Source organism: Chionomys nivalis, chromosome 3 (genome assembly GCF_950005125.1).
Source record: "Chionomys nivalis chromosome 3, mChiNiv1.1, whole genome shotgun sequence".
Taxonomy (NCBI): Eukaryota; Metazoa; Chordata; class Mammalia; order Rodentia; family Cricetidae; genus Chionomys; species Chionomys nivalis.
Genome location: NC_080088.1, coordinates 59521231 through 59545396, shown reverse-complemented (window position 1 = coordinate 59545396; position 24166 = coordinate 59521231). Strand labels below are relative to the sequence as shown.

Genomic DNA, 24166 nt, shown 5'->3' with positions numbered 1-24166 from the left:
GGCAAGAAGGCTCATTGGGTAAAGCATTTGCTGCACAAGCCTGGGCACTTGAGCTCATTCCCTGGAACCCACATGATGGAAGAAGAGAATTAACTCCACAGAGCTGTCCTCTGACCTCCACACATATGTGCCCCCACTGTCCTCTGACTCCACACATATGTGCCCCCACTGTCCTCTGACCTCTACACATATGTGCCCCCCACTAATAATACATAGTTCAGAAAAAAAAAAAACCTTTCATTTTTGAGATAGTGTCTTTAAGTTGCCCAGGCTGCCCTTAAACTCCTTTTATAGCTGGGCGGTGGTGGCGCACGCCTTTAATCCCAGCACTCAGGAGGCAGAGGCAGGTGGATCTCTGGGCGTTCGAGGCCAGCCTGGTCTACAAAAGCTAGTTCCGGGACGGGCACCAAAGCTACAGAGAAACCCTGTCTCGAAAAACCAAAAAAAAAAAAAAAAAAAAAAACCAACAAAAAAAAAACCCTTTATAGTCCAGCCATGCGGTGAACTCGAGGCCCAGCTGTCTCATTTTCAGGAGTAAGGACTGTAGACCTGCACCTGTAGACTGGGCCAGAATGGCAGTTTAAAATGACTTCTGAGTAAAGTTGGATTCCTGCATGTGTTTGGTTAAAATAGGAGTGCATGTTGACTGTGGCCCAGGACTGAAAGTGAGATCTTCAGCAGGATGAGCTTGTTTGCACAGGCTTGTTGGTACAAACCATGGAGGTTGCTATGTACCTCATTTGTCTGCCTCTGTCCTTCTGGCCCAGTGGCCCACAACAACTCTTTTATGTCCCACTGCCCTCCAGATCTTCTCCTGTGCAGAGCCCTTATCGATGATACGGAGAAATATGCAGGCTCATTTCTTACCTTTTTCTAGAGCTTTCCTATTGCTGGATTCGAAGTGACAGACTTAGTTCTGGAGGGCTGTGAGGACCGCAGACAACTTCTGCCTGATCTTGTAACCCTGGGGTAGCAATTCTTGCTCCACCTCTGTATCTAGTCAGAGTCTTCTTGCCTACTCCATCTGAAGGATGGAGTAGGAGATGGTTTTGAATGCTTTTTAGATAGAGGGCACTCTTATTCCATATGTCTTTAAGAAAAAGGCTCCCAGCTCACGCCCCTGGCCCTGTGGCTCAAATCTTGCCTACTTCCTGTGTTAGTGTCAAGGTTTTACTAATAGAGCTGTATGCTCCAGGCACACTACGTGTCAGGCTTGCTTCTGTGAACTGGTGTGGGGATGGTTCACAAAAGGCCAGGGGTTTTTTTTTGGTTTTGTTTTATTTTTGTTTTTTGTGGGAACCTGTTGGTTTTCCAATAAGTTTTATGTCTTAAGGGCCATTTGAACCAATCTACATGCACTTGTTAGATTCCCTCTATTCTAAAGATTGCTTTTAAGAGGAGGGCTAGCAGAGCCAGTCAGGTGGAGACATCTAGTACAAACTTGTTGAACAACAAAGCCCAGAAAAACCAGCTTCAGAAACTATGTGAGAACTGGATGGGAGAAAACGAGCCTGGATATAAGAAGTGTCACAACATTTGACAGGAAGAGGGAGTCTGTAGGAAAGAAGACCCACCCACACAGGTGTCATTGCTTGACAACTCAAGCAAGTAGAAGTTAAATAATACAGTGCTCACAGAACTGAGAAAGCTAATGATTTTAGAACAGAATGTGCTAAAATTAAAAAACAAATCCCAAATCCCCAAAACTAAATCTATTGATAGTGACTGTAGCGCAGGAAAGAGACGGTGGTGACACAGGCAATAACCACGAGACAGTCAGTCCCAGTCATAGAGCAGCCCAGGAAAGAGACGGTGGTGACACAGGCAATGACCACGAGACAGTCAGTCCCAGTCATAGAGCAACCCAGGTAAAGCAGATGAGAACAGAAGCCATTGAGAACTTTGCAGAGTTCACCATTTAAGGCCTAAAGAGAACATTGCACAGGCTGCCTGGCACAATGGATGCGGTATATTGGACTGGCTAGTGGGTGCATGGTACTAGAGGCCCAGTCTGTGAAGACGTGGAGCCGTTGAACTAACCACTAGTGTTAAAACCAGTGCGTCCATAGAACTGAATGAAGGCATAAAACCTTTAAAAGAATAATAAGGCTACCCAAAGAAACAGGAAAAATTGGAAAGTGTAATTCAAAGTCATCGTGAAGAAAAAATTTTGACAGTTTATAGCACACCACAGAGGAGTACTTCTGCCAGGAAAAACATTCTTCCTCTTTTTGGATTTCTCTTTAAGTTCTTAAACTTATATCAAAGATCTTAATTCCTAGAAGAAAAGAAACTTGGAAATGAAATAAGGCGAGCTAGGGCCTTAGACTTGGACCTTCCCAGGAAACAAAATCCACGTGATGCTGGCCGAGAGCAGAAGGCCCTTAAGGAGATAGCACTATTTCCTATAGGTGGGGTATCCTAACACCTCCAGAAGCAACAGACTTGGGAAGAGAACCAAAGTGCGTTTAGCTGTTACATAAATAATAAAGACTTTAGCTATGTGTGTTTAAACTGTCTGCTTAATAATGTCCCAGATCTGTATTGCCCAGTGCAGTAGCCACTAATCACATGGTTGTGGAGCCCTGGAGACATGGCTGGTGGGACTGAGAACAAGTTTTAAATTTCGTTTCCATTTTGGTAGGTATTATGACTAGTGGCATCTGCCCAGCCCAGAATAGGTAGACCATGATCCAGATTGCCGAGTGACCCCTGGAATTCCATGACTTGGTTCCGATTCTGCCAGAACAGAGCGAAGTAGGAAGGTGGTGACTGAGTAAAGGGGCTGACGTGCTGTAAACGTTACATCACATAACTCTAGAGCAATGAGACTAACTGCTGAGAGACGTGAGTGTTTTCTGATGGAGAAAGGCTCGAAGGGCATTGCCATTGCCAGTGCTCTCTGTGAGGAGTGCAGGGGTGCTGAGTAAGAGCTATCCTCTTCTACTTTCCGTGTTTTGTATACATTTGTGTACCTCTTTATATGACTCTTGAAAGACAATAATTATATATAATAACATATGTAATAACATATGCGAAAAAGCAGGATTGGTGAGGAAAGTAGGATTAAAACCGTTTTGAATAAGGAACGCAATAGCTGAGGTAGTTCATAGGTTCAGTCTTGAAGCCTCAACTTGAGAGCTTGGGATCATGGAAACGTACCTGAGATCTGCGTTTGCTGTACAGAGCCTATCAAAGTGAAAAGTGAGAATGGGAGGGGCTTCAGAGATGGCTTCAGTGTTCCTCTAGAGAATCCAGGATCCCAGCACCCACAATCCACCTAGCTCACAACGGTCTAACTCCAATTCCAGGTGATCTAATGCCCCTTCTGGCATCTGTGAACACCAGGCATGCACATGGTAGACAAACAGACATGGAGGCAAAACACTCATATACAGAAAATAGAAATAAATAAATCTTTAAAAAACTGTGTGTGACAGAATTACTATAAACTTACAAGATGATAGACAAAAAGCGTAATAAATGCTCTTGCATAGCATATGTGAGGCCCTGGTTTCAACTCCATTGCCACAAAAGAGTGGGTGGAGAGAAAAAGAGAAAAGAAAAGCTAGCTGAGACTAGAGGGGCATGGTGGCACATTACTGTAATCCCAGCTGAGTCTGGAATCCTGGGAGTTTGAGACCAGCCTTGGCTAAGTAGTAGGACTGAGTCAAAAGAGGAGCAGGCAGAGGGGGAGGGAGGGAGAGAAGGCAAGAGGAAGATCAGCATAAGATAAAGCTGATTTCACAACAAGCAGAGACTGGGGAGTTCAGTGTGTCTCTAGCAGGAACATGGGAGATCATTTGATGAGTAAATGTTTATCTGAACAGAGAATCAAAATGTGTAGAAAGGCTGGCAGAAGTGCTTGAGAAGTGAAAATGGAGTCTTGAGATTCATCATGCTGTGTACGCAAACACTGCAGACACAAATCTAAGACAGTTTTGTCATTGATTCGCACGGTGACCCTCTTTCTCTTGGGCCTCAATTTATTGTGAGCAGTGAACACACTGTATTAAATTACTTCGCAATGTTAAGTTCCATGAAACTTTAGCACTTTACTCTCAGAAAATGAAAGATAAGCAAATAATTAGTCACTATAGTGCTACAAGATGGTGAAATTAAGAACAATGAGAAAATATTGGCAATTAGGGAAATTTCACTTGTTTTCTCCTTCATGGATGTAAAAGGATTTTGGAAAAACATTTGGTGTCTCTGAAGGTGATCAGTAAATGTTTCATTTTGGTTTCTTTGCTTAGATTCTAAACATTTGAAAGAGTTGCCTGAGAATGTTACAAGTAGCCTGTGTAGTGAAGGCTGGACTGGAAAGCATGCTTTCGTCCCTCACTGAACCCCAGATGCGACTTCACACACCGCATCACAGGTGATAGCAGCCAGGTTGGCCTGGAGGAATCCATGAGAACCTAGGGTTCTGTTTTCAAGAACTTTTATGAACACATTCATTGTAGAAGATAACAGATAACACATTTTCACATATGTGTATCACGCATAGTGGTCGCATGGACCCTGCTGGCTCTCCCTGCCCCATGGGCCTCCTTCCACATAAGGCACTTTATGGAAACTGTGGGTGAGACTGAGTTCAGCACACCCTGTTTATTCCTTCCAAATTTGACACCAGGGTGAGTCATCCGCTTTTCCTGAGGTAAATAAATTAAAAGGTGGAGAATGACTGGTAGGATTTGGCAGAAATCTGTTCTTGGCCACCCGAGGAGAGAGAGGTTCTTCCTTCTAACAGTAAATGCCGTGTATGTTCACTGGATGGAGGATGGTGAAGGAAGTGTACATATTGTTCATATGCTCCATGCCTCAAAATTGCTCGTCACATTTTGGTGTCTGTCCCTCGAGACTACATGTTAAGGCTGGGAGTGTAGCTCAGTGGTAGAGTACCTACTTAGCATATGTGAGACCCTGGATTTGGTCCTCAGCACTGGGGGAAAGGGTTACATGTTATGTGCATGGGTTTAAAGCAAAATGAAATTATCTGTACATGGTATTTTATTTTACAAATTGAATCAAATTGTAGTTAATGTACACAGTTAATTATGGGCTACTGCACAGTGTAGACAACTATAGTAGACACGATTAAGTTACCCAGCTCTGAATTTTGTCATGTGTGAAAGTTCTCTCTGTTCTTGAGACTGAGCCCACAGCAACTGCATCCCTTGCCAAAGACTCACCTTCCTCAGCCACAGCCAGTCGATGCGGGGTGCGCACTGCTGGGCTGACCTTCCTCAGCCACAGCCAGTCGATGCAGGGCGCACACTGACCCATGCTGGTCTGCTCAGGTTCTTATCCTCCCACATGGGTTCCTGGTCACCTTGAGACTTGTTAAACTCTGTGTGGGTGTTTTACTGTTATTTCCTTACCTGAAATTAAAATGGTTCGGTGGTTAGGAGCACTGACTGTTCTTCCAGAGGACCTGGGTTTGATTTCCTGCAACCACATGGTGGCTGACAGTCATTTGTAACTAGAGTTCCAGGGAGTCTGGGTCCCTCTTTTGGCACCAGGTGTGCATGCAGTACACAGACATACCTTCAGGCAAAACATCCATGCACATTAAATAACAAAATATTTTTAAATGAAATTGTAAAGGTTTGTTGATAACTCACAAAATTTCCTCAGTTCAAATCATAGGAACTTTTTCAAAAGGGCATTTTTAAATAGCCATTATACAAGATGGCATTTAATAATGAAGTTAAAATTTAAAACCAAAATCAATGTATATTTTGGTAGGTAGATACTATAGCATTTGAATCCACTGGGAAAGACCAAAGACTTAGACTCAACTCAAATTTAGATTAAGTGAATTTATTCTTACTGCTAGCAGAAAAACAATGGCCTTACAGCCAAACAGTATTCCATGCCAAATGGAGGTAAAGAAGAGGTTTATAAAGGTGGATAGCAAGGTGTACATTACAGTTATCTATGGAATTCATAGCTTGGCAAGAAAATTGTTCTACTTCCCCCAGTTATTTCTTTTCCCCATTGTATAGTAATAAAAAGACCACGTCATCCCAGTCCCAGAGTGTTAAGTAGGTTTCCAAAGCAGAAAGCAGGAATACCATTATCCTATTCTTAAAGCATCTTCAGGCCACTGGGGTCTCACAGGCATTCCAGGGCAAAAGTCAACAGCCCTTAAGGGTTTCCTGGTACCGTATTAATGTGAATTATTACACAGGTCTGAGCACTCTGGGGGCAGTGTCACTGTAATTTAGCAGGCAATTACACAGTGTCATCATGTTAGGACTGGCTGCCATATCCCCACAATGGAAAGGACTCTCGAGGGAAGACTGTATGGTGTTTTCACAGGCAGTTTGTATGGCAAGTTCTCTACTGTTATTCCTATGAGGTATGTGTTGTGGGATCCCCCTTAGTATGCCGTGAATATGTTTTATTACCACTGGTTAATAAAGAAACTGCTTTGGCCTATGGCAGGGCAGTATATAACTAGGAGGGAAAACTAAATTGAATGTAGGGAGAAAGAAGGCGGAGTCAGACACCATGTAGCAGCCCAAGAAACAAGATGTGAGATAACAAACCATGAGCCTTGTGGTAAAATATAAAAGAAATAGAAATGGATTCATTTAAGATGTAAGAGTTAGTTAATAAGAATCCTAAGCTAATAGGCCAAAGAGTATGTAATTAATATTAAGCCTCAGAGTGATATTTTATAAGCAGCTTTGGGAACAGGCAGGCTGAGAAAACCCAGTCCAGAGGGACCAACAGGGCGGAAAATATTTGTAGCAACATCCTGGCACCAATGTGGCGCTCAAACCCACGACCCTGAGATTAAGAGTCTCAAGCTCTCCCAACTGAGCTAGTGGGACAGAAACTTCAGTTTACAGGTATGCTTCTTTTAGTCCAGTGATTTATTCTATGGATCCTAGAGCACTGGCACTTTTTAGCACAGCGGTTCTCAACCTGTGGGTTGCAACGCCCTTGTAGGTTGAATGACCCTTTCACAGGGATTACTTAAGATCATTGGAAAACACAGATATTTACATTACAATTCATAAGAGTAGCAAAATTACAGTTCTGAAGTAGCAACGAAAATAATCTTGTGATCGGAAGTCACTACAACCTGAGGAACTATATTAAAGAGTTGCAGCGCCAGGCGATGGTGGCGCACGCCTTTAATCCTAGCACTCGGGAGGTAGAGGCAGGTGGATCTCTGTGAGTTCGAGACCAGCCTGGTCTACAGAACTAGTTCCAGGACAGGCTCCAAAGCCACAGAGAAATCCTGTCTCGAAAAACCAAAAAAAAAAAAAAAAAAAAAAAAAAAAAGAGTTGCAGCATGAGGAAGGTTGAGAACCACTGTCCTAGGAGTAGGGAAATTATAGGGGTGTTTTCATTGTCAGAGTCACTCGGGACAGTGCTCACTCGATATGCCGTGGTGTGTGAAAGAGTCCAACTCTATAAAGATTTGTTCTGCCTGCTCCCCCCATCTCCCCAGCCTAACCTCTTGTAGTATATACTAATACTAAAAAGCTCCACAGGATGTTAGAGAACAGGCTTAGAGCATTGCTGTAGGCTTGGCTGCTGCACCCCATACAGTCAGCAGTTTGCAGCAGCGCTCACTTAGTTCCTAGTTCTGTAAGTTAGAAGCTAGAGCCCATGGATTCTCTGGTCAGGGACTCACAAGACTGAAATCAAGTATCAGGGAGGCTAGAGGATGTCCTCAGGGTTCTTGTTTCCTACTTAGCTGTTGTCTGGCAGCCATTCGTCACTCAGGAACTATTTTGCAGTGTAGTATGAATTCTAATTCTAATGTAGTCTTAATAATAAAAACCCGAAAAAAAAAATAATAAAAACCCGGAGTCAGTTAATGCTGAAGATCAGAGCTTTAAAGCAGAGTGATCAACCACTAGAGCTCTTTACCTCTACCAGTGCTCAGACCAAAGGGGCAATACCATCTCTACAAATCCTCAGACTGAATCCTTAGACTGTGTCTGTACAGACCCTCAGACTTCATGCTCAGACTGCGTCCATCTCTATGAATCCTCAGACTGCATCTGAGCTTCTATCTCCTCCTGCCTTTTATTCCTCTCTCTGCCCACCTATATTCCTTTCTGTCTCCACTTCCCTAGTGCTGGGATTAAAGGTGTGTGACCCCCAAGTACTGGGATTAAAGGTGTGAGCCACCTGCCCGGCTCTGTTTCTCTTTTTAGACTGGATCAATCTGCAGTCCAGCATAGCCCAGAGTGGCCTTGAGCTCACAGAGATCCATCTGCCTCTGTCTCCCTACTGCTGGGATTAAAGGTGTGTACCTAAAGGTATGTGCTGTGCCACCACTGCCTGGCCTGTATGGCTAACGAGTGGCTTAGTTCTGCCCTCTGATCTTCAGGCACGCTTCATTTGTTAGATTACAAACAAAATATCTTTACACTGCAGTCCTTGCACACAGCCCCTTCAGCCTCCAAGCATGCTATGTTGAATCCGTGTTTTTTGAGTGTCTTTAACTTCCCTGTGATAACCTGCTACAGAAGACTCTTGTTCTCTTTCCAGTTCTGAGACTCAAACCCAAGGTCACATGCATGCTAGAAAACTCTTAAAGTGTGCTTATGTTTGGGTTGTATCTACCAAAATCATCTCTGTACCCTAAGATCACTTGACTTAGGTACGGTGGCCCATGCCTATAATCACAATTAGAGAACTGAGGCAGAAAGATTACCATAAGTTCTAGACTAGGTGGCTATATTGTGAGTTCCAGACCAGTCTGGGCTACAGAGTGAGGTATTATCTATAAATAAATAAATATTAAATAAATTGTCATTTTAATTATATTTGCAAAATTTCTATCCTACAATATCTAGATCAGTGTTTGGATAGACAGGTAGCTGTAATCTTGGGAGATTGCCTTTAGAATTCTGTGTGCTAACACCATCAATTTGAAGGAAAAAGCTAATATGAAATAAAGATACTACCTCAAAATAATCTGTTCCCTCTCACATTGTGTTGTCTGGAAGTGCTTTGGCACTCCTAGCCTGCATACTTGAAGAGAAGGCTTCAGAGTGCTAGTGTTGTTACTTAAAGAGCAATGAGACAGCCCAGAAATGTGGAGCAGGGGACTGAAGGTTGCTACTCAGATTTTAGGCATTAAATCAGTGGGGTAGCTCCGGCTGGGTGGTGCACACCTTTAAACCCAGCATGCTGGATGATCTCTGTAGTTCAAGACCAACCTGGTCTGCATAGCAAGTTCCAGGCTAGCCAAGGCTATACTATGAGACCCTGTCTCAATAAAATAAGGTGGGAATACCTTCTTTAATATAGACTAATAATATTTCATGTTATCTGTGTGATGATAAGAAATTTCAGGCCCGGGCAGTGATTACGTATGCCTTTAATCCCAGCTCTTGGGAGGCAGAAGCAGACAGATCTCTGAGTTTGAGACTAGCCTGGTCTACAAAGTAAGTGCTAGGACAGCTGGAGCTGCAGAGAGATACCCTGTCTCGAAAAACCAAAGAAAGAAAGAAAAGAAAAAAGAAATTTCAATTGTGAAATAGTTTTATTTTGAGATAACTTGGCTTTAAAATTATTATTGTTATTATTTGTGTGGTTGTGTATGTATATATAACTACATGGAAGTTGGAAACCAGATAACACCTTAGGTATTCTTGTGTGGTTTTATTGTTGTTCCTTTTAATTGTTTTTTTTCACTAATTTGGAACTTGCCATGTAGGTGAGGCTTTCTTCTCATCAGTACTAGATTACCAGCCTAATTTGTTTATTGATTTATTTATGTGTAGTTCTGGAGACTGAACTCGGATGTCTTGTGAGCACTTTACTGACTGAGCTATTTTCCCAACTCTGTTTTAATTTTCTGAATGTGTCCCCAGTCTAGCACATAAGTACGCTGTTGCCCCTTGAAGTGCTATGGGTCATTTTTGCTGAGGTGGTGATGGTTTGTTTTCTCAATTTATCTTTTGGTCCTTTCACTACTTAAAGAATATGTGTGCAAGAAAATTTTGCACACTAGGCCCAGAATTTCAGAAGGATAATTTTTCTGTACTTTCTTAGTTGACTCCTTGGAATAACCTACAAGATAACTTTTGTGCTGTACTTTATAAGTAAATAAGATCTGGTTAATCTGAAATGGAATTACATTTGTCTACTCTGCTGTGTTTCTCTCACTACTTACCTTAATGATGGTTTTGTTTCTCATGTTAGTTTAGACTCTTCTATTTGTATTTGCTAATGCTTACTCAGGGTAGCATCTGAAATTCTTATTATTTTTTAAGTTTTATTTATTATTATGTGGGTGTGGGCATGGGAGTGCACATCGTGGCAGACAGGGAACACTGGAGTCAGCCCCTCCACCTACCTTCCCATGGGCTCCTCGCATGGGTGCCTGGCTTACACAGCAAGGCTTTACCTGCTGAGCCGTCTCTCTGGTCCTGGACATTTTATTTTTAAATCCAAATTTATTTATTATGAGTTAATATTGTATCTGCTTGTTGTTACATATTTATGTCCCAAAGCATTTATATACTGAAATAATGTATTTTTAATTAAATTATTTTCTTCTTATTTCTTCTTCGTGTATCAGTTAGGATAGTTTTTGAAAATTTTGTGTAAGTAGGTCACGTCAGCTGTGAGTTTCATTAGGAAGGTGAAGGGGGCGTTATAAAATACGTGTGATGAGAAAGGATGGAGACCTAGAAAACAGGGTAGCACGAATTGCTGTCATCTTTCCTTCAGTGCCCTGTCCTTAATGAGCAGTCAGGATGTCTTGTCACATACATGAAGAGAATGCACGCTGCTTTGTCTCCTCAAAGGCTGCTCTTCATTCATGCCCTTCATTTCAGCCCTCACTTTAATCTAGATTTGTCCTCTGGTTTTCCCAAGCTGTGCAGTAGGAGATTGAGCTTCTCTTGTAATAGTCACACATTTGAGATTTTCGGGGCGTCTTTTGAAAGGGATAACATGACTTAATGGATGGAAATTTTTCTCTTCTCTTTTCGGGTAGCAGGAACTTTTGCATAGCTCAGTTTTTAAAGCCAGGCTCTCTCCCTCTACTCTGCGCTCTCCATGGGATTGGGGGTGTTAGTGAAATAAGTAGTCTCTAAGCATAGAGCTGATCAGGGATAGTTCAGCTAAAGTCTGTCTTGTGATGGTCTTGCCTCTGGGGCTCAGAACTCAGAAATAGTGGCAGAAAACAGAGAAGACAGAAAACCAAGGTGTGGATTCTTGCCCAGGCTACTGCTGTGTCCTGGTGTTCCCATCCACTGCCCTAACTGCCCTGTCTACCTGTCAGGGTGACTAGCAGGATCAAATAAATAACTGCTAGAGAGGTTTTGTAAAAGTGATACCAGGATCTGCAACATATTTTATCCTTGGCATCAAGACAGTCATCACCAGTGTTAAAGCAACAGGGATTTTTTTTTTTTTTTTTTGGTTTTTCGAGACAGGGTTTCTCAGTAGCTTTGGAGCAACAGGGATTTAGAAGGACACAATTGGCCAGTTGGGAGGTCATTGGGATGGGGTGGAAATGGCATTCTCAGTCCAGGTGCTAGAAGTGGAAACCAGCAGGAATAGGAAGCCAGTTGAGACTTGGAGGTGAGGAGTCGTTAGTCCAACAGACTGGCAGCCCAGTGGTCTCGGGTAATGGAGAGAGGAAGGAAGCGATGTTCCTCCTTGAGATAGCCGTTTTGAGATGCTGATGTAGTGCATGCAGATGTCCACGGTGGTTTGGAAAGTGCAGCTGGAGCTGGGAGACAAGTCTAGAAATTAGACCAGGGATCATTGAGTGAGGTGAGAGAGGGACCGAGGATGGAGCTTTGTAGAATGAATATCCGCATTGAAGGGTCTGCTTGGCAAGGACAGCCAACAAAGGCGCTACTGGTGCCACGTTGTGTGGCCTGTGACAGTTCTGTTCTGCACATTATAGGACACAGGAGAGGCTGTGCCTGGGCTGTACTTGTGAGCTGATGAGTTATAAAAGAGGTCGTTGACATCCATCCAGCCACTGTGTGACCATTAAGTCTTAAAGTCTCTCAGAGATACACAAACTAAAATGAACAAACAAAACTAGTAACAAGATTTATTTTGTTAAATAGCCTGTAGCAAGGTTTAAAAGTAGAATGTTCGTTTTTTTCGGGTTAAGTATTGCTGGCCACTGCTGCTCTATTCTTAACTGAAAGAGTAATTTATGTGAGATAAAGCTGTAATATTGGTCCTCACTAATTTTCTTCCCCCCTTTTTTTTTCTCTCTAGATTTTACATTGTGCTATAGGTAAGTAGAACCCCCCCCCCAACACACACACCTTCTGAATGCATTAAATTTTGCCTTGTTTAGAGTCATAGATGATGGGCTTGGTTTGGTCCTTAAAACTCAGATTATTTAATTAATATGTATATAATTGCTCATTTAAGTAGTTTTGCTTTCTGATGTAAAAAGTATTGCTTAGATGTTGTCACCACACACATTATCTGTTGTAGCTCCTTTCCTGTCGATTAGGAGGGACCGCCCCTTCTGAACACAGTAGTAATAAATAGGGACGCCCCCACCTTTCTAAGCATGGCGTTGGAGAATTCCCCTGTGACCCATACATGGGTGTTCTGTGTATTGTAAAGCATAATAGTTTTAACACTATGTACAGGAGTTCTAATGAAAGTAGATCGTGTGCATGGTTGGCCAAATGGTTCCTTTTTATTGGGAGAGCACCACATTTTGCCGTGGAACTCTGAGGCATAGCTTCTAGTATGGGATGGATAGACAACTATAATTAAACAAAGGTCAATTTCGGAAAGTGGACAAACCTTATAAAGCAAAGGGACAGTGTGCAGATGATATTTATTCAAATATACCGAAAGTCTGAAAACTTGAGACCTGAGGCTGCGAGCCAGTGTCACCCGCTCAGTTTACCTGACAGCTGAAGTAGACGTGTGTACTATTGTATGTATAGTATTATTTTTATTAATGTCTGAATGTTTTAATGTCCCAAATTACTTTGCTTATCTTAAAATAAGTTGTTACACCTCTTTAAAATTTCTATCCCTGGGAGTAAATACCAGTGGGTTCATTTGTTCATTCATACAAAATAAACAAAAAAGCCTTATCAAATTCCTGGTGGGACTGGGTCCCAGCTGCTGCCTGAGACAGCAGGAATGGAGAATGGGAGCAGTTACAGATATGGTTCGGGGAAGCCATGCCACTTGGGTCCTCCATTCTGTGGCATAATGTGCCTCTTGTTTGTTGATACTGCTCCCCCGGCAGGCTGTGAGCTCTTAAGAGGCCCCTGATACATGGGTGAATCTTGCAAAGCCTTTCTTTTTTCTCAAGGACCCTGTTCTGTCAATGGGTCTTCCCGACTTCGTCATTGTTCTTTGCATTGTCTGTGGTTCTATTTTCACAGTTCACAGAATGATCAGAGTTCTTTATCTTACAAATAATGATTCCCAGCACTTAAGAGGCAGCAGGAAGAGGATCTCTGTGAGTTCCAGGCCAGCCATGCTTACATGTCTAAACAAAGAGCCAAAACTATAATGTTGAGCCTAACCTTTGAGTCTGCAGTTTCCTCCTCCTGGGTAGTTCCCCCTTGTCCCGTCACCTAAGTGTGTGGCAGGTTCTTTCCCCTTCTCACTGCTGCTTATGCCATGTCGTGTGTAAATGTATACACATACAAGTATGCATCTGGAGGTCAAAGGACAAGCTCGACTATGAGTCCTGGTCTTCTGCCTTGCTTGAGACAGGGTCTGTTGTTGTTTACCACTGCATGCACCAGCTAACTGACCCCAGGCTTCCAGGGATTTCCTGTCTTTTCCTCTTCCCATCTCCCCATATAAGAGCTGAGATTATCTTAGTTTTCCTTTGCTGATGCTGAGACAAAATACACTGACAAATGCAAGCTAAGGAGAAAGGGTTTATTTCGGCTCACAGTTACATGGAAATCAAAGCAGAGGAGTTTGAAGCAGCTGGTCACATTGTACCTACAATTGGTGGGGTGTGTGTGTGTGTGTGTGTATGAATCGGAGGGAGGGAGAGAAATGTTCTCTTTTCTATTAGTGGATCCTTGTGCTTAGCAGACTTTCTTTTACTGCCACCTGTAGTGGGTTGGTAGATAACCCGCTTTATGCATGCCAAGAGGCCCTTCTCTAGGTCTTGTCTGGTTGACAACACTTGCCATCATAAGTTGAAATTCTTCATGCGTTCTTGGGAATCTGAACTCCAGTCATTTTTAAAGTTAGTTAGCTGGCGCCTTTAATTCCAGTGCCCTAGAGGTAGAGGCAGGCTGATCCCTGTGAGTTTGAGACCAGTCTGGTCTACAGAGTCAGTTCTAAAGACAGCCAGGTCTATGTAGACAGAACTAATCTCAAAACCCAAAGTTTTTAAATTAAAATATAATTATATCATTGCCTCCTCCTTTCATGATTCCTTTCCCTCTGCTCCCTTTCAAATTCATGGCCTCTCATTCTTTAATTTTATATACACACACACACACACATCATACACATATATGAAAGTAAATATGTTAATACAACCTGCTGAATCTGTTTAGTGCTGCTTATCCATATATATTTTTAATGCTGACCACTTGGGATTAGATAACAATTTAAGGGGCTCATCTGGAGAAGACCAATTTTCCCTCTCAGCAGTCTCTAATTGCCTGTAGCTCTTCATCTGGGTATGGGACCCCATAAGATTTTCCCTATCCTGCTCGGCTCTTGTTTAAACAGCCATATTGAGATTCCGTGGGCTTGGCTTCCCTGTCAGATCTAGAAGACACGGTCTTGCAGCAGACTCTCTGATCCTCTGACCCTCTGGCTCTTGCTGTCTTTCTGCCCCTTCTTCCTTAACGTTCCTTAGGGGAAGGGTTGTGTTAACGTGTTTTAGATACCCCAGAGTCAGTTTTTCTCTGCCTGCTGACTAGCTGTGGCTTTCTGTGATGGTTTCCATCAGCTTTAAGAAGAAGATTCTTTGATGAAATGTGAGCAGTCCACATCCTTGCAGGTGTGAGGGCAGCTCCAGTCTTGGCATTTGATGGCTGGTGCTTCACTCACTGAGCTGGGCTCCAGTCCACTTTGTACTTCTTTTCTTCCGTGGGTGCCCTGCCTCCTGTCCTGTCAGTGTTCTCAGGTTCCGTCTTGGCTCACTGAGCTGACTGAACACGCCCTCTCCAGGCGGTGTCTTCCCTTCTCATGGTGTGAGGTGCTCATAACCCCTCTTGTCTTAATTCCCAGCCGTACCTTGTACCCACACCCCAGACCTGCCCACTGACCTTTTGTGTTTCTACTCCCTCACACTCTAGCCCTGGGCTGTCACTTAAGTTTTCAATTTTATCCCCTAAATATTTTTCAGATTGTCTTATTGACAGTCTGAAGAATTGAAAGCTACTTCTCCCATGAGGGTTTTCTGTAGATCTCATCAGACTCCCATGTAGATGTTCCTGAAGTAGAGACACACAGTCTTCGTGTCAGCAGCTGCCATTTATCACTTGCAGGGCTCCACTACTTGAGCTTGCTGTCTTACTCCACTCTCCATTAACAGCTGGCAAGACCCAGTGGAGATCTCATCTGTTCTCACCATAGATAAGTATGTGCGCTAACACAGATGTTAATCTTCGCTAATGCATGTCTCCAACCATGTAGTATAGTGTGTGTGTGTTAAAAGGGGGGAATAAAAGGTTTTATCTTTGTGGTGGTTTGAAAATGGCCCCCATAGACCCATAGGGAGTGGCATTGTTAGGAGGTGTGGCTTTGTTGGTGTAGATGTGGCCTTCTTGGAGGGAAGTGTGTCTGTGGAGTTGGCCTTGAGGTCTCAGAAGCTCAAGCTATGTCCAGTAGCTCTCTCTTCTGCTGCCTGAGGATCTGATGTAGAACCACTTCTCCAGCACCTTGTCTGTTTGTGTGCTGCTATGCTCCTGCCATGACAATAATGGACTAAACCTTTGAGCTGTAAGACAGCCCCAATTAAATGTTTTCTTTCTAAGAGCTGCTATGGTCATGGTTTCTCTTCATAGCAATAAAAACTGTAACTAAACAGTCTTGTATAACAGTTCATACAGCCAAGTGTTGAGCCCATTGCCGTGCTGCCCACGTTCCTGCTTCACTCTGTCCCTGAGGGCTTTAGTTAAGGGATGGCTCTGAACGTGTTGCTTCCTCCTTAAAACCTTGACAGGTTTTCATTTCTTCATGGTCTGCACCCAGCCTTCCAGTCCGCATTAGGGCAGCTCTGGCTTCCTGCATCTGGATCTGTGTCTGGGCCTTTCCCTCTCCTGGAGTGAGCCAAGCACATGGCCACCTGACTGACTTAGCTCCTTCCTTCTCTATACTCCCCTGCTGTCTTCTGACTATGTGACACACTGTTGGTGGTTTTGCTGTGAGACCCAGTGCCGTGTCCTCTGTAGAATGTGTGCTTTATCACTGTGTTTCATGCCCTTACTGTTTGGAAATCAAAAACTGTTCTTACCAGTCCCTGTGTTCCAGCACATAGCACTAGGGACTTCCTGTCACACCTAGTGTAGCTCGTGATCACTGATCATGGGCCTACCAAATCCTGGTGGATTTCCAAAATATATTCCAAAATAGTTTCAGTTACTTTAAATAATTAATGATAACAATAAAAATGAGCTATTTTTTAGTATTTATCTAAAGGCACTCATAAAACTACAGTTTATTTTTGGAATAACGATTGATTTTGGAAGTTTACTACAAGCACTTGATCTTTTAGAAACTTACAGGCTTAAAATATTTTTGCTCCTAAACTGAAAAACCTGGACCTTGAACAGACTAGGTTGCTTGTGAACTGTGTGGCTCTCATAAGTAAGGCAGATGTTATACATGGTCGTTTCTATCTCAGTAAAAGGAGTTAATGACCCTGCTGGACAAGGTTGTGGAAGTCAGCCCAACAGTACCTGAAGAACATGGCGCACAGTGCCTGCAGCATGCCGGCTTGAAAATGAGAATAACATAGCACAGAGTGTCATACGTTTATTCTGAAGCCAGTATAATGGTCAGTAGTTAGATTTATGTAAGTGTTAGGGTGATGGCTCAGTGGGTGAAAACATTCACTATAAAAGTATGAGGATCTGAGTTCAAACCCCCTGTACCTATATAAAAAGCCAGGCATGGCTGCGCATGCCTGTAACTCCAGGATTGAGAGGCAGGACAGGGAGATCCTATGTGCATACATCATAACATGCACACACGCATGCATACACACCACCAACAAAAAAATCTCTTAAGGGCTAGTAAGATGCCTCAGTGGATAAAAATACTTTCCAGGCAAGCCAGAAGCCTTGAGTTTGATACCTGGGACCCAGGGAGAGGGGGAGAACCAATTCCTGTAGGTTGCCCTCTGACTGCCCACATGTGCTGTGATGTGCACATGCCTGCACTCACACACTGCCTTCCTTCTTTTATTTCTTAGTTACTCTTGCTGTGATGAAACTCCATAACCAAAAGCAACTTACAGAAGCAAAAGTTTATTTTGGCTTAAGATTCCAGAGGGAGAGTCTGTGGTGGTGAGGAAGACCTTGCGACAGGCTCAGGAAGTTGGCTGATCACATTTCATCCGCATCCAGGAAGCATTGAGAGAATAGGAAGTGGGTGGGGTTATTAACCCCGAAAGCCCACCCCTTGTGATTCACTTCATCCAGCAACAAGGCAGTATCTCCTAAAGGTTCTGTGCTTCCCTAAACAGTACGGCTGGTGAATTGGGACCAAGTCTAGGAGACATTTTTATCAAACCACCCAACATGTACAGTGCACATGTGCAAATGAAATCTAAATGTAATTTTTTTCTTGTTTTCTTAAGTTGCGATCTTCCTGTGAGCAGCTCAGAGGCACTTACTTCTAGCCTGGGCTGGCCCAGTCTCACAGCTGCCCTGGCTGGAGAGGTGGCTCGGCACTGGGTGTCCTTTCAGGGGACCTGGGATCCTTTCCCAGCACTCATTAGTATTTCATAACCCATAACTCCAGCTCCAGTAGATATGATGCCCTCTACTGGCCTCTGCAAGTACTGCATACATGTGATACACAGACATACATGCAGAGCAAAACACAACAACACAACACAACACAACACACAACAACAAAAAAGAACAATAAAACCCCAGGAGCTACCACATGTTGTTGTTGCATTAGGACCACCCACGCCATGCCGTACAGCGATAGACCATATATGCTCAGACACTGAGCCAACCTAAAGCCTGCCTTACTTCTTGCTAGTTTATGTGCTCGTTACCCCTAACATCTGCTTCCAGCTTGTACCCAGCCCTAAGGGTAGCTGGACACACAAACAGAACTGCTTTCTTTGAACCCAAAACTGCTTTATTTGGTTCTACTTAATGTGGGCGACATTTTAAAACTGAACTTTACCAAAATAGGAAGGAAGGAAGGAAGGAAGGAAGGAAGGAAGGAAGGAAGGAAGGAAGGAAGGAAGGAAGGAAGGAAGGAAGGAAGGAAGGGGGGATACTTATCTAAAATAAAAACTTCATATCGCCAAAAAAACAAGAGTTAGGTTCTAAAGCCTAACTCATGTTTAGTTCCTGGGAGCCAGCACAGCCACACACACCTTTCTTCAAGTCCTGCCCCCTGTTCCAACCCCACATTTTCATCCTCCTTACGGATAAGAACACAGACCATTTCTCACTTGGGATCAGGTGCGGCCTTTGTCTGGACTGCAGTGGTTCAGGTGGAGTAGCTCAGAAGAATGGAGACTCATGCTCAGCCGGCCAGCTTGTGCTCCGTCTTCAGGCTTCTAAGGCTCGGCTTTGGACAGCTACCTTCCATCCTTTCTGGTGTTACCTTTGCCTTTTACCTTAAATACAGTGGTTTCTTAGCATCCACACTGCATACATTCATGTCGGGATGGCACTAACCAAACTGAAACCTTAGCCTCCCTGTCTTGCTTACGGTTCATTCTGTTGCTTCCTGATATATTTTCCTTCCATGCGCCACAAAAGAAAGAAGAAAGAAAGAAAGTAAAGAGGGAGTTAGCACCTGCACGTTCTGCTCCCAATGCACAAGTTTTCCACTCTTGTTCTCTGAATAAGCTCCTCCTTCACACCTCTGGTTTTGCACATACAGCTTTTTGGCCAGGAACACCTGGCTCTGTTTCTTGTTCCCTGCTTAGAACAAACATACTGAGACTAGGGAAAGGGGAGAGAAGTGGGGTGTGCTCTTTAGGACCCCAAGGCACTTGGGACTATGTAGACTACCTGAAACCTCACAAGCACTTGGTAGTTGGAACCCAAAGCCTGTGCAAAACAGTACCTGGGTTTGTGTGGCCACTTCCTGTTTAGAAGGGAACGTGTGAAAAGAGCCCAGAGGGTGCCCTCTGCTGCCCTTGAAGGAGAAGCCAGGGCCTTGTGATCGGAAACATCTCTAAAGGTGGTGAAAATGCCATCCTCATAAACCATTAGCTCTTTTTAGTCTACAAGAAGCTGGTGTGAGTGAACTGTATTCTATCTAGGTGCCTGGGTAACTAGTCAAGCGTCTACCCTCTGGCCTGAGATTTGAGAAGCTAGGATGTTGACACCACAATACCAGGTTTTCTGAATTCCATGAAACTAAAATATGCTGTATCCTAAATGAGATTAGTGAACTGAGCAGCGATGTAAGCAGTGTTTATTAGATGTTTCAGTACATCCATGTGTGTGTTAGGAAGCTCAAGTATGGTGGCATTGCTACCATTTTTGGTGCATTTTAAAAGTCATTTCAAAAAGCAGAACTGGGATAAAGGGGAAAGTGAACTGTGTACATCATTCATTGTTTTCATCTTAACTGCAGATACAGTGTAACCAGTTGCTCCTTCTTCCTTAACTTCCCCACCATGATGGGCTGTACTTTGAACTGAGACAAAGTAAACCCTCCCTTAAATTGCTTTTGTTGGTATTATGTGACAACAGAAAAGTGACTAAGACGGTATGTGTGCGTGCATACATAGGCAGGTGCACATATATGCATATAGATGCCAGAGGTTGACATCAGGCATGTTCCTCTTAATTTTTGAGGCAGGGTCTCTTACTAAATCTGGAGCTCACCAACTTAGCCAAACTGACAGTTTAACAAGCTCCAAGGATCTGCCTGTCTTCCTCCACTTCAGCACTGAGTGTATAGGCGTCCGGCACCAAACCCAGCCTTCATGTAGTTGCTGGGGTCTAATTTAGATTCTTAGGCCTGCATGACAAGCTCTGTGGACTGATGAAGTTTTCTATACCATATTCCCACAGTTGTCACTAGGGGGCACTCTTGTGTTAGTAAGAAAATACCTCTTAAAAATGTATCGTAGTGAGCCATTAACTGAAGCAGAGGCGTAAGTTTTTTTCTAATAATTTTTTATTACTTTATAAATAATACCATTCAAAATTTTCACTTCCTCCCACTTCCCTCCCACTCACCCTCTCCTCCCCCTCCAATCCTAAGAGAGGGCAGGATACCCTGCCCTGTGGGAAGTCCAAGGCCCTTCCCCCTTCCATCGAGGCTTAGGAAGGTAAGCATCCAAATAGAATAGGATCCCAAAAAGCCAGTACATGCAGTAGAGACAAATCCCAGTGCCATTATCATTGGCTTCTCAGTCTGCCCCCATTGTCAGCCACATTCAGAGGTCCAGTTTGATCCCATGTTTCTTCAGTCCTGGTCCAGCTGGAGAGGCATGAGTAAATTAATCAGAGAAAGGGGATGCTTTTCTGTTGCTGCCTCTTGAGTTAGTCATTAATGATGGAGATAATGAGAAACTGGAACTTTATGTGTTATCTGGGAGGTCATTATACAGTATTTCTTAACTCTTTTAAGTTGAGCATGGGCTTGGTTTGTCTATGAAGGCAAATGCTCCACTTCTGAAATCCTGTGAGAGTGTGTGGCAGTCCAAAGTCAAGAAAACGTTCCGTTTATATTCCTAGGTTCAAAAGCCGGGTCAGACCAGTGAAGGTAGAGAAAAAACACTGTGTAGTGACCAAAATGAGACGTGGAATATCTGTTGATCACAGAGGAGGTGTGAATCGTCTTTCAGAAAAAGAATTACTCAGGGTCAGCAAGATGGTTTAGTGAGTAAAGGCCCTTGCCACCAGGCCTGACCTGGGTTCAGTCCCTGGAACTCATAGACTTCCACAAGTTGTCCCCTGACTTCTACACGTGTGCTTGGCACGCACCCCCTCATCCCAAAAGAAGTTGTTATTTAAACTGCTTAAACTATTAGTTGTGTAGTTTTGTGACAGCGTACTGGGTAAAGAATGAAGTAAAGGGGGCACGTTGTCTGAATAACGGCAGGGATGTTCCTGTCTTTTCATGTGTGTACAACCTCTGCATCTTTCTCTTTGCTAACAGAGATGGTCTTGCTATATTGCTGCACTGGTCTGACCTGGATTATGATGTTTATTATATTATATTCTTGACACTTTGGTTGTGAGCCTCACCTTTAACTGCTGTGCTATCTCTCCTGCCTACTTCATTATATTCTTCACTCAATGATAAACCTTTTTTCAACTTAGTTTTTATTGCCCAAATAATTTTGAATGATATGTACTTCTTCATTTATATTATCTAGATATAAAATTCAGTATATATTCTCTTTTTAAAAAAGCTATTTTGTTTCATTGCTTATATTTGTTGTTCATTTGGCCTGTTTAAGTTCCTAGAATTATCAATATATGTCTTACTTCCCCATGATCTTCTGTGGCTTTTGTTTTAGCAAAAATGTTTGCTATAGGTCATGTATGATTTCTCTTGCCTATAGTCTCAGCCCTCAGTGGCCAAGATAGGAAGATTACTATGAGTTTGAGGCCAACCAGTGCTTCATGTCTCAAAAAAAAAAAGTGTCTGTAATAGTTGTTGCATAGGTATTTCTAACTGCTATACCTTTGTTGAAAAGTATGGCTTTTAACATTTAAAAAGTGTGTTCTGGGGCCAGAGAGATGGCTCAGAGGTTAAGAGTGCTTGCTGCTCATTTGAGGACTGAATTTCAGCTCCTAGGACCCTTGCTTGGAGACTCACGGACACCTGTAACTCTGGCTCCAAGGGGTCCATTGCCTTTTGCTTCTGTGGGTGACAGTGCATTCATGTACGTACAGCCTCTGTCCTGGTTACTTTTCTTAACTTGACACAAGATAGAATTATCTGGGAAGTGGAATATTCCCTTAGTTGAGAAAATGACTTCATCAGTTTGGACTCATTGTAATGATTGATGTGGAAAGGCCCAGCCCACTGTAGGTGGTGCCAGCCCGGGCCAGGTGGTCCTGGGTGGTATAAGAACGCAGACTGAGCAAGCCAAGGGGAGCAAGCCAAGGGGAGCAAGCCAGTAAGTAACAGTCCTCTGAGGTCTCATCTTCAGTTCCTTTCTCCAGGTTCCTACCCTCTTTGAATTTTTATCCTGATTTCCTCTGTGGTATACTGTGATCTGGACATGTAAGCATAATAAACTCTTTTCTTCCAAGTTTCTTTTTGTCATGGTATTTTTGTCACAACAGTAGATGCCAAAGTAGGACATACATAGATAAACACATGCATAATAAAATGTATCTAAATACAGTCTATCTGTCTGTTTGTCCTGTCTCTCTCTGTCTCTCTCACACACACACGGGGTTAGGAAGGAGAATTGAACCCAATGCTCTACACATGATAAGCAAGTGCTCTACATTGAACTATATCCCCAGAGTCTTTTATACTCTCATTTTTATCAGTCTGGCCTTCTATATGTGATCGTCCTGGGCCAGCATCCCAAGTAGTTTAGCTTGGAGGCATGTACACCACAGATGGTAAGGTTAACTGCTGTTTTCCTCCTCTCGTTCTACTTTGTCTGATATCAGTATCTTGACCTATACTTTATTTTGTTTCCATTTGCCCAATATCCTTTGTTCATTCTTTTATTTGTGCCCCTTTGAATCATTTTTGTAATGATACAAGGTCGGATCTTCTTTTGTAAGTCAATTAAAAACCTCTTGATAAATAAGTTGAACTCGTGTAGTTGCTGATATGACAATTGCTCTGTCAATTTTTAAAATATCTTTTATTCTTTGGCAGTTTCATACATGTATACCATGTATCTTTATCACACCCACCCCCAGCTCCACCAGGACACCCCCTTGTGTATCCCTCCCACCTCATGTCATCTGCTGTTTTTTGTAACCTGGTGTGTTACAGACTGGAATGTTAACTGGCTTGATCTCATTCCAGTCTTATGCAGGTACTACTGCAGTAAGCTCATGAGTGCAACAGCCATGCCATGTCAGAGGCAGCATTTCACACTACTTCTTCCCATCTTTCTATCCATTCCCTGAGCCCTATCAGAGGTTGATATAGATGTTCAGTTTTCTCAGCACTTTGACCAGTTATGTGTGAGTCAACTGCTGCCCCTTGCAGAAGCAACTTCTCTGACCCAGTTGAGCAGCACCAATCTATGGATGTAAACATAAGTATTTATGACATGTAACAGAGCAGCAGTAGTAGGTCCCTTCCTACAGCCTGTGAGCTTTTCATCAGGTTTACACTAGGCATGAATTCTCCCCTGGGGAATAGGTCAAACCCAGAAAGTAGTTGGTTACTCTGATAACCTTCATGCCCTGTGGCACCAGGGGACACATCATGCCTGGCATGATGATTTGTAGCATTCAGGGTTAACTAGGTGTTACCATTGGTGACTTTCTAAAGTAGGAAAGCTAGCCAGAAGTGGGCAAGTTTTCTTAGGTCCTGCAACCCAAATGTATTGTGTCTTCAGCAATAGGGGCCTGCAGTGAGCAGCTAAGAGCAGTGGCGGCAGCCTGCATTCTTTTGGAGGTCTCTGTCAGTTTATGTTATAGTTTCTGCATCTACTCTGTTATGTTTACTGACCTGACATATTTTCTTACTCGTTTTGGAATTTAGAAATTTTTCCTTTTCCTAGTGATGATCTTTGGATTTGTGCCCTTTTTTAATGTCCTCAGTCCTCAATTTTCTTAGTTTATCTTTCATTGTCTAGCTTGTCAACTTTATTTTATTTTATTTTATTTATTTATTTATTTATTTATTTATTTATTTATTTATTTATTTATTTATTTTTTGAGACAGGGTTTCTCTCTGTAGCCTGGCTGGCCTGGCACTTGCCCTGTAGATCAGGCTGACCTTGAACTCACAGAGATCCACCTGCCTCTGCCTCCCAAGTACTGGGATTAAGGCATGTACCACCACTGCCCAGCTAGCTTGTCAACTTTAAAAGCTGCCTTCTGACTCTACC

The 24166-nt window shown here is 43.0% G+C and overlaps 1 protein-coding gene across 1 annotated transcript in view; it reads left to right on the top strand.

The window, feature by feature from the left end:
• Hacd2 (3-hydroxyacyl-CoA dehydratase 2) overlaps nucleotides 1-24166 on the top strand; it is a 92483-nt gene that overhangs the window by 8544 nt on the left and 59773 nt on the right. Inside the window, exon 3 of the mRNA XM_057765317.1 lies at nucleotides 12232-12250. Within this exon, the coding sequence (XP_057621300.1) occupies nucleotides 12232-12250 (19 nt within the window). The remainder of the gene's footprint in view (nucleotides 1-12231; nucleotides 12251-24166) is intronic.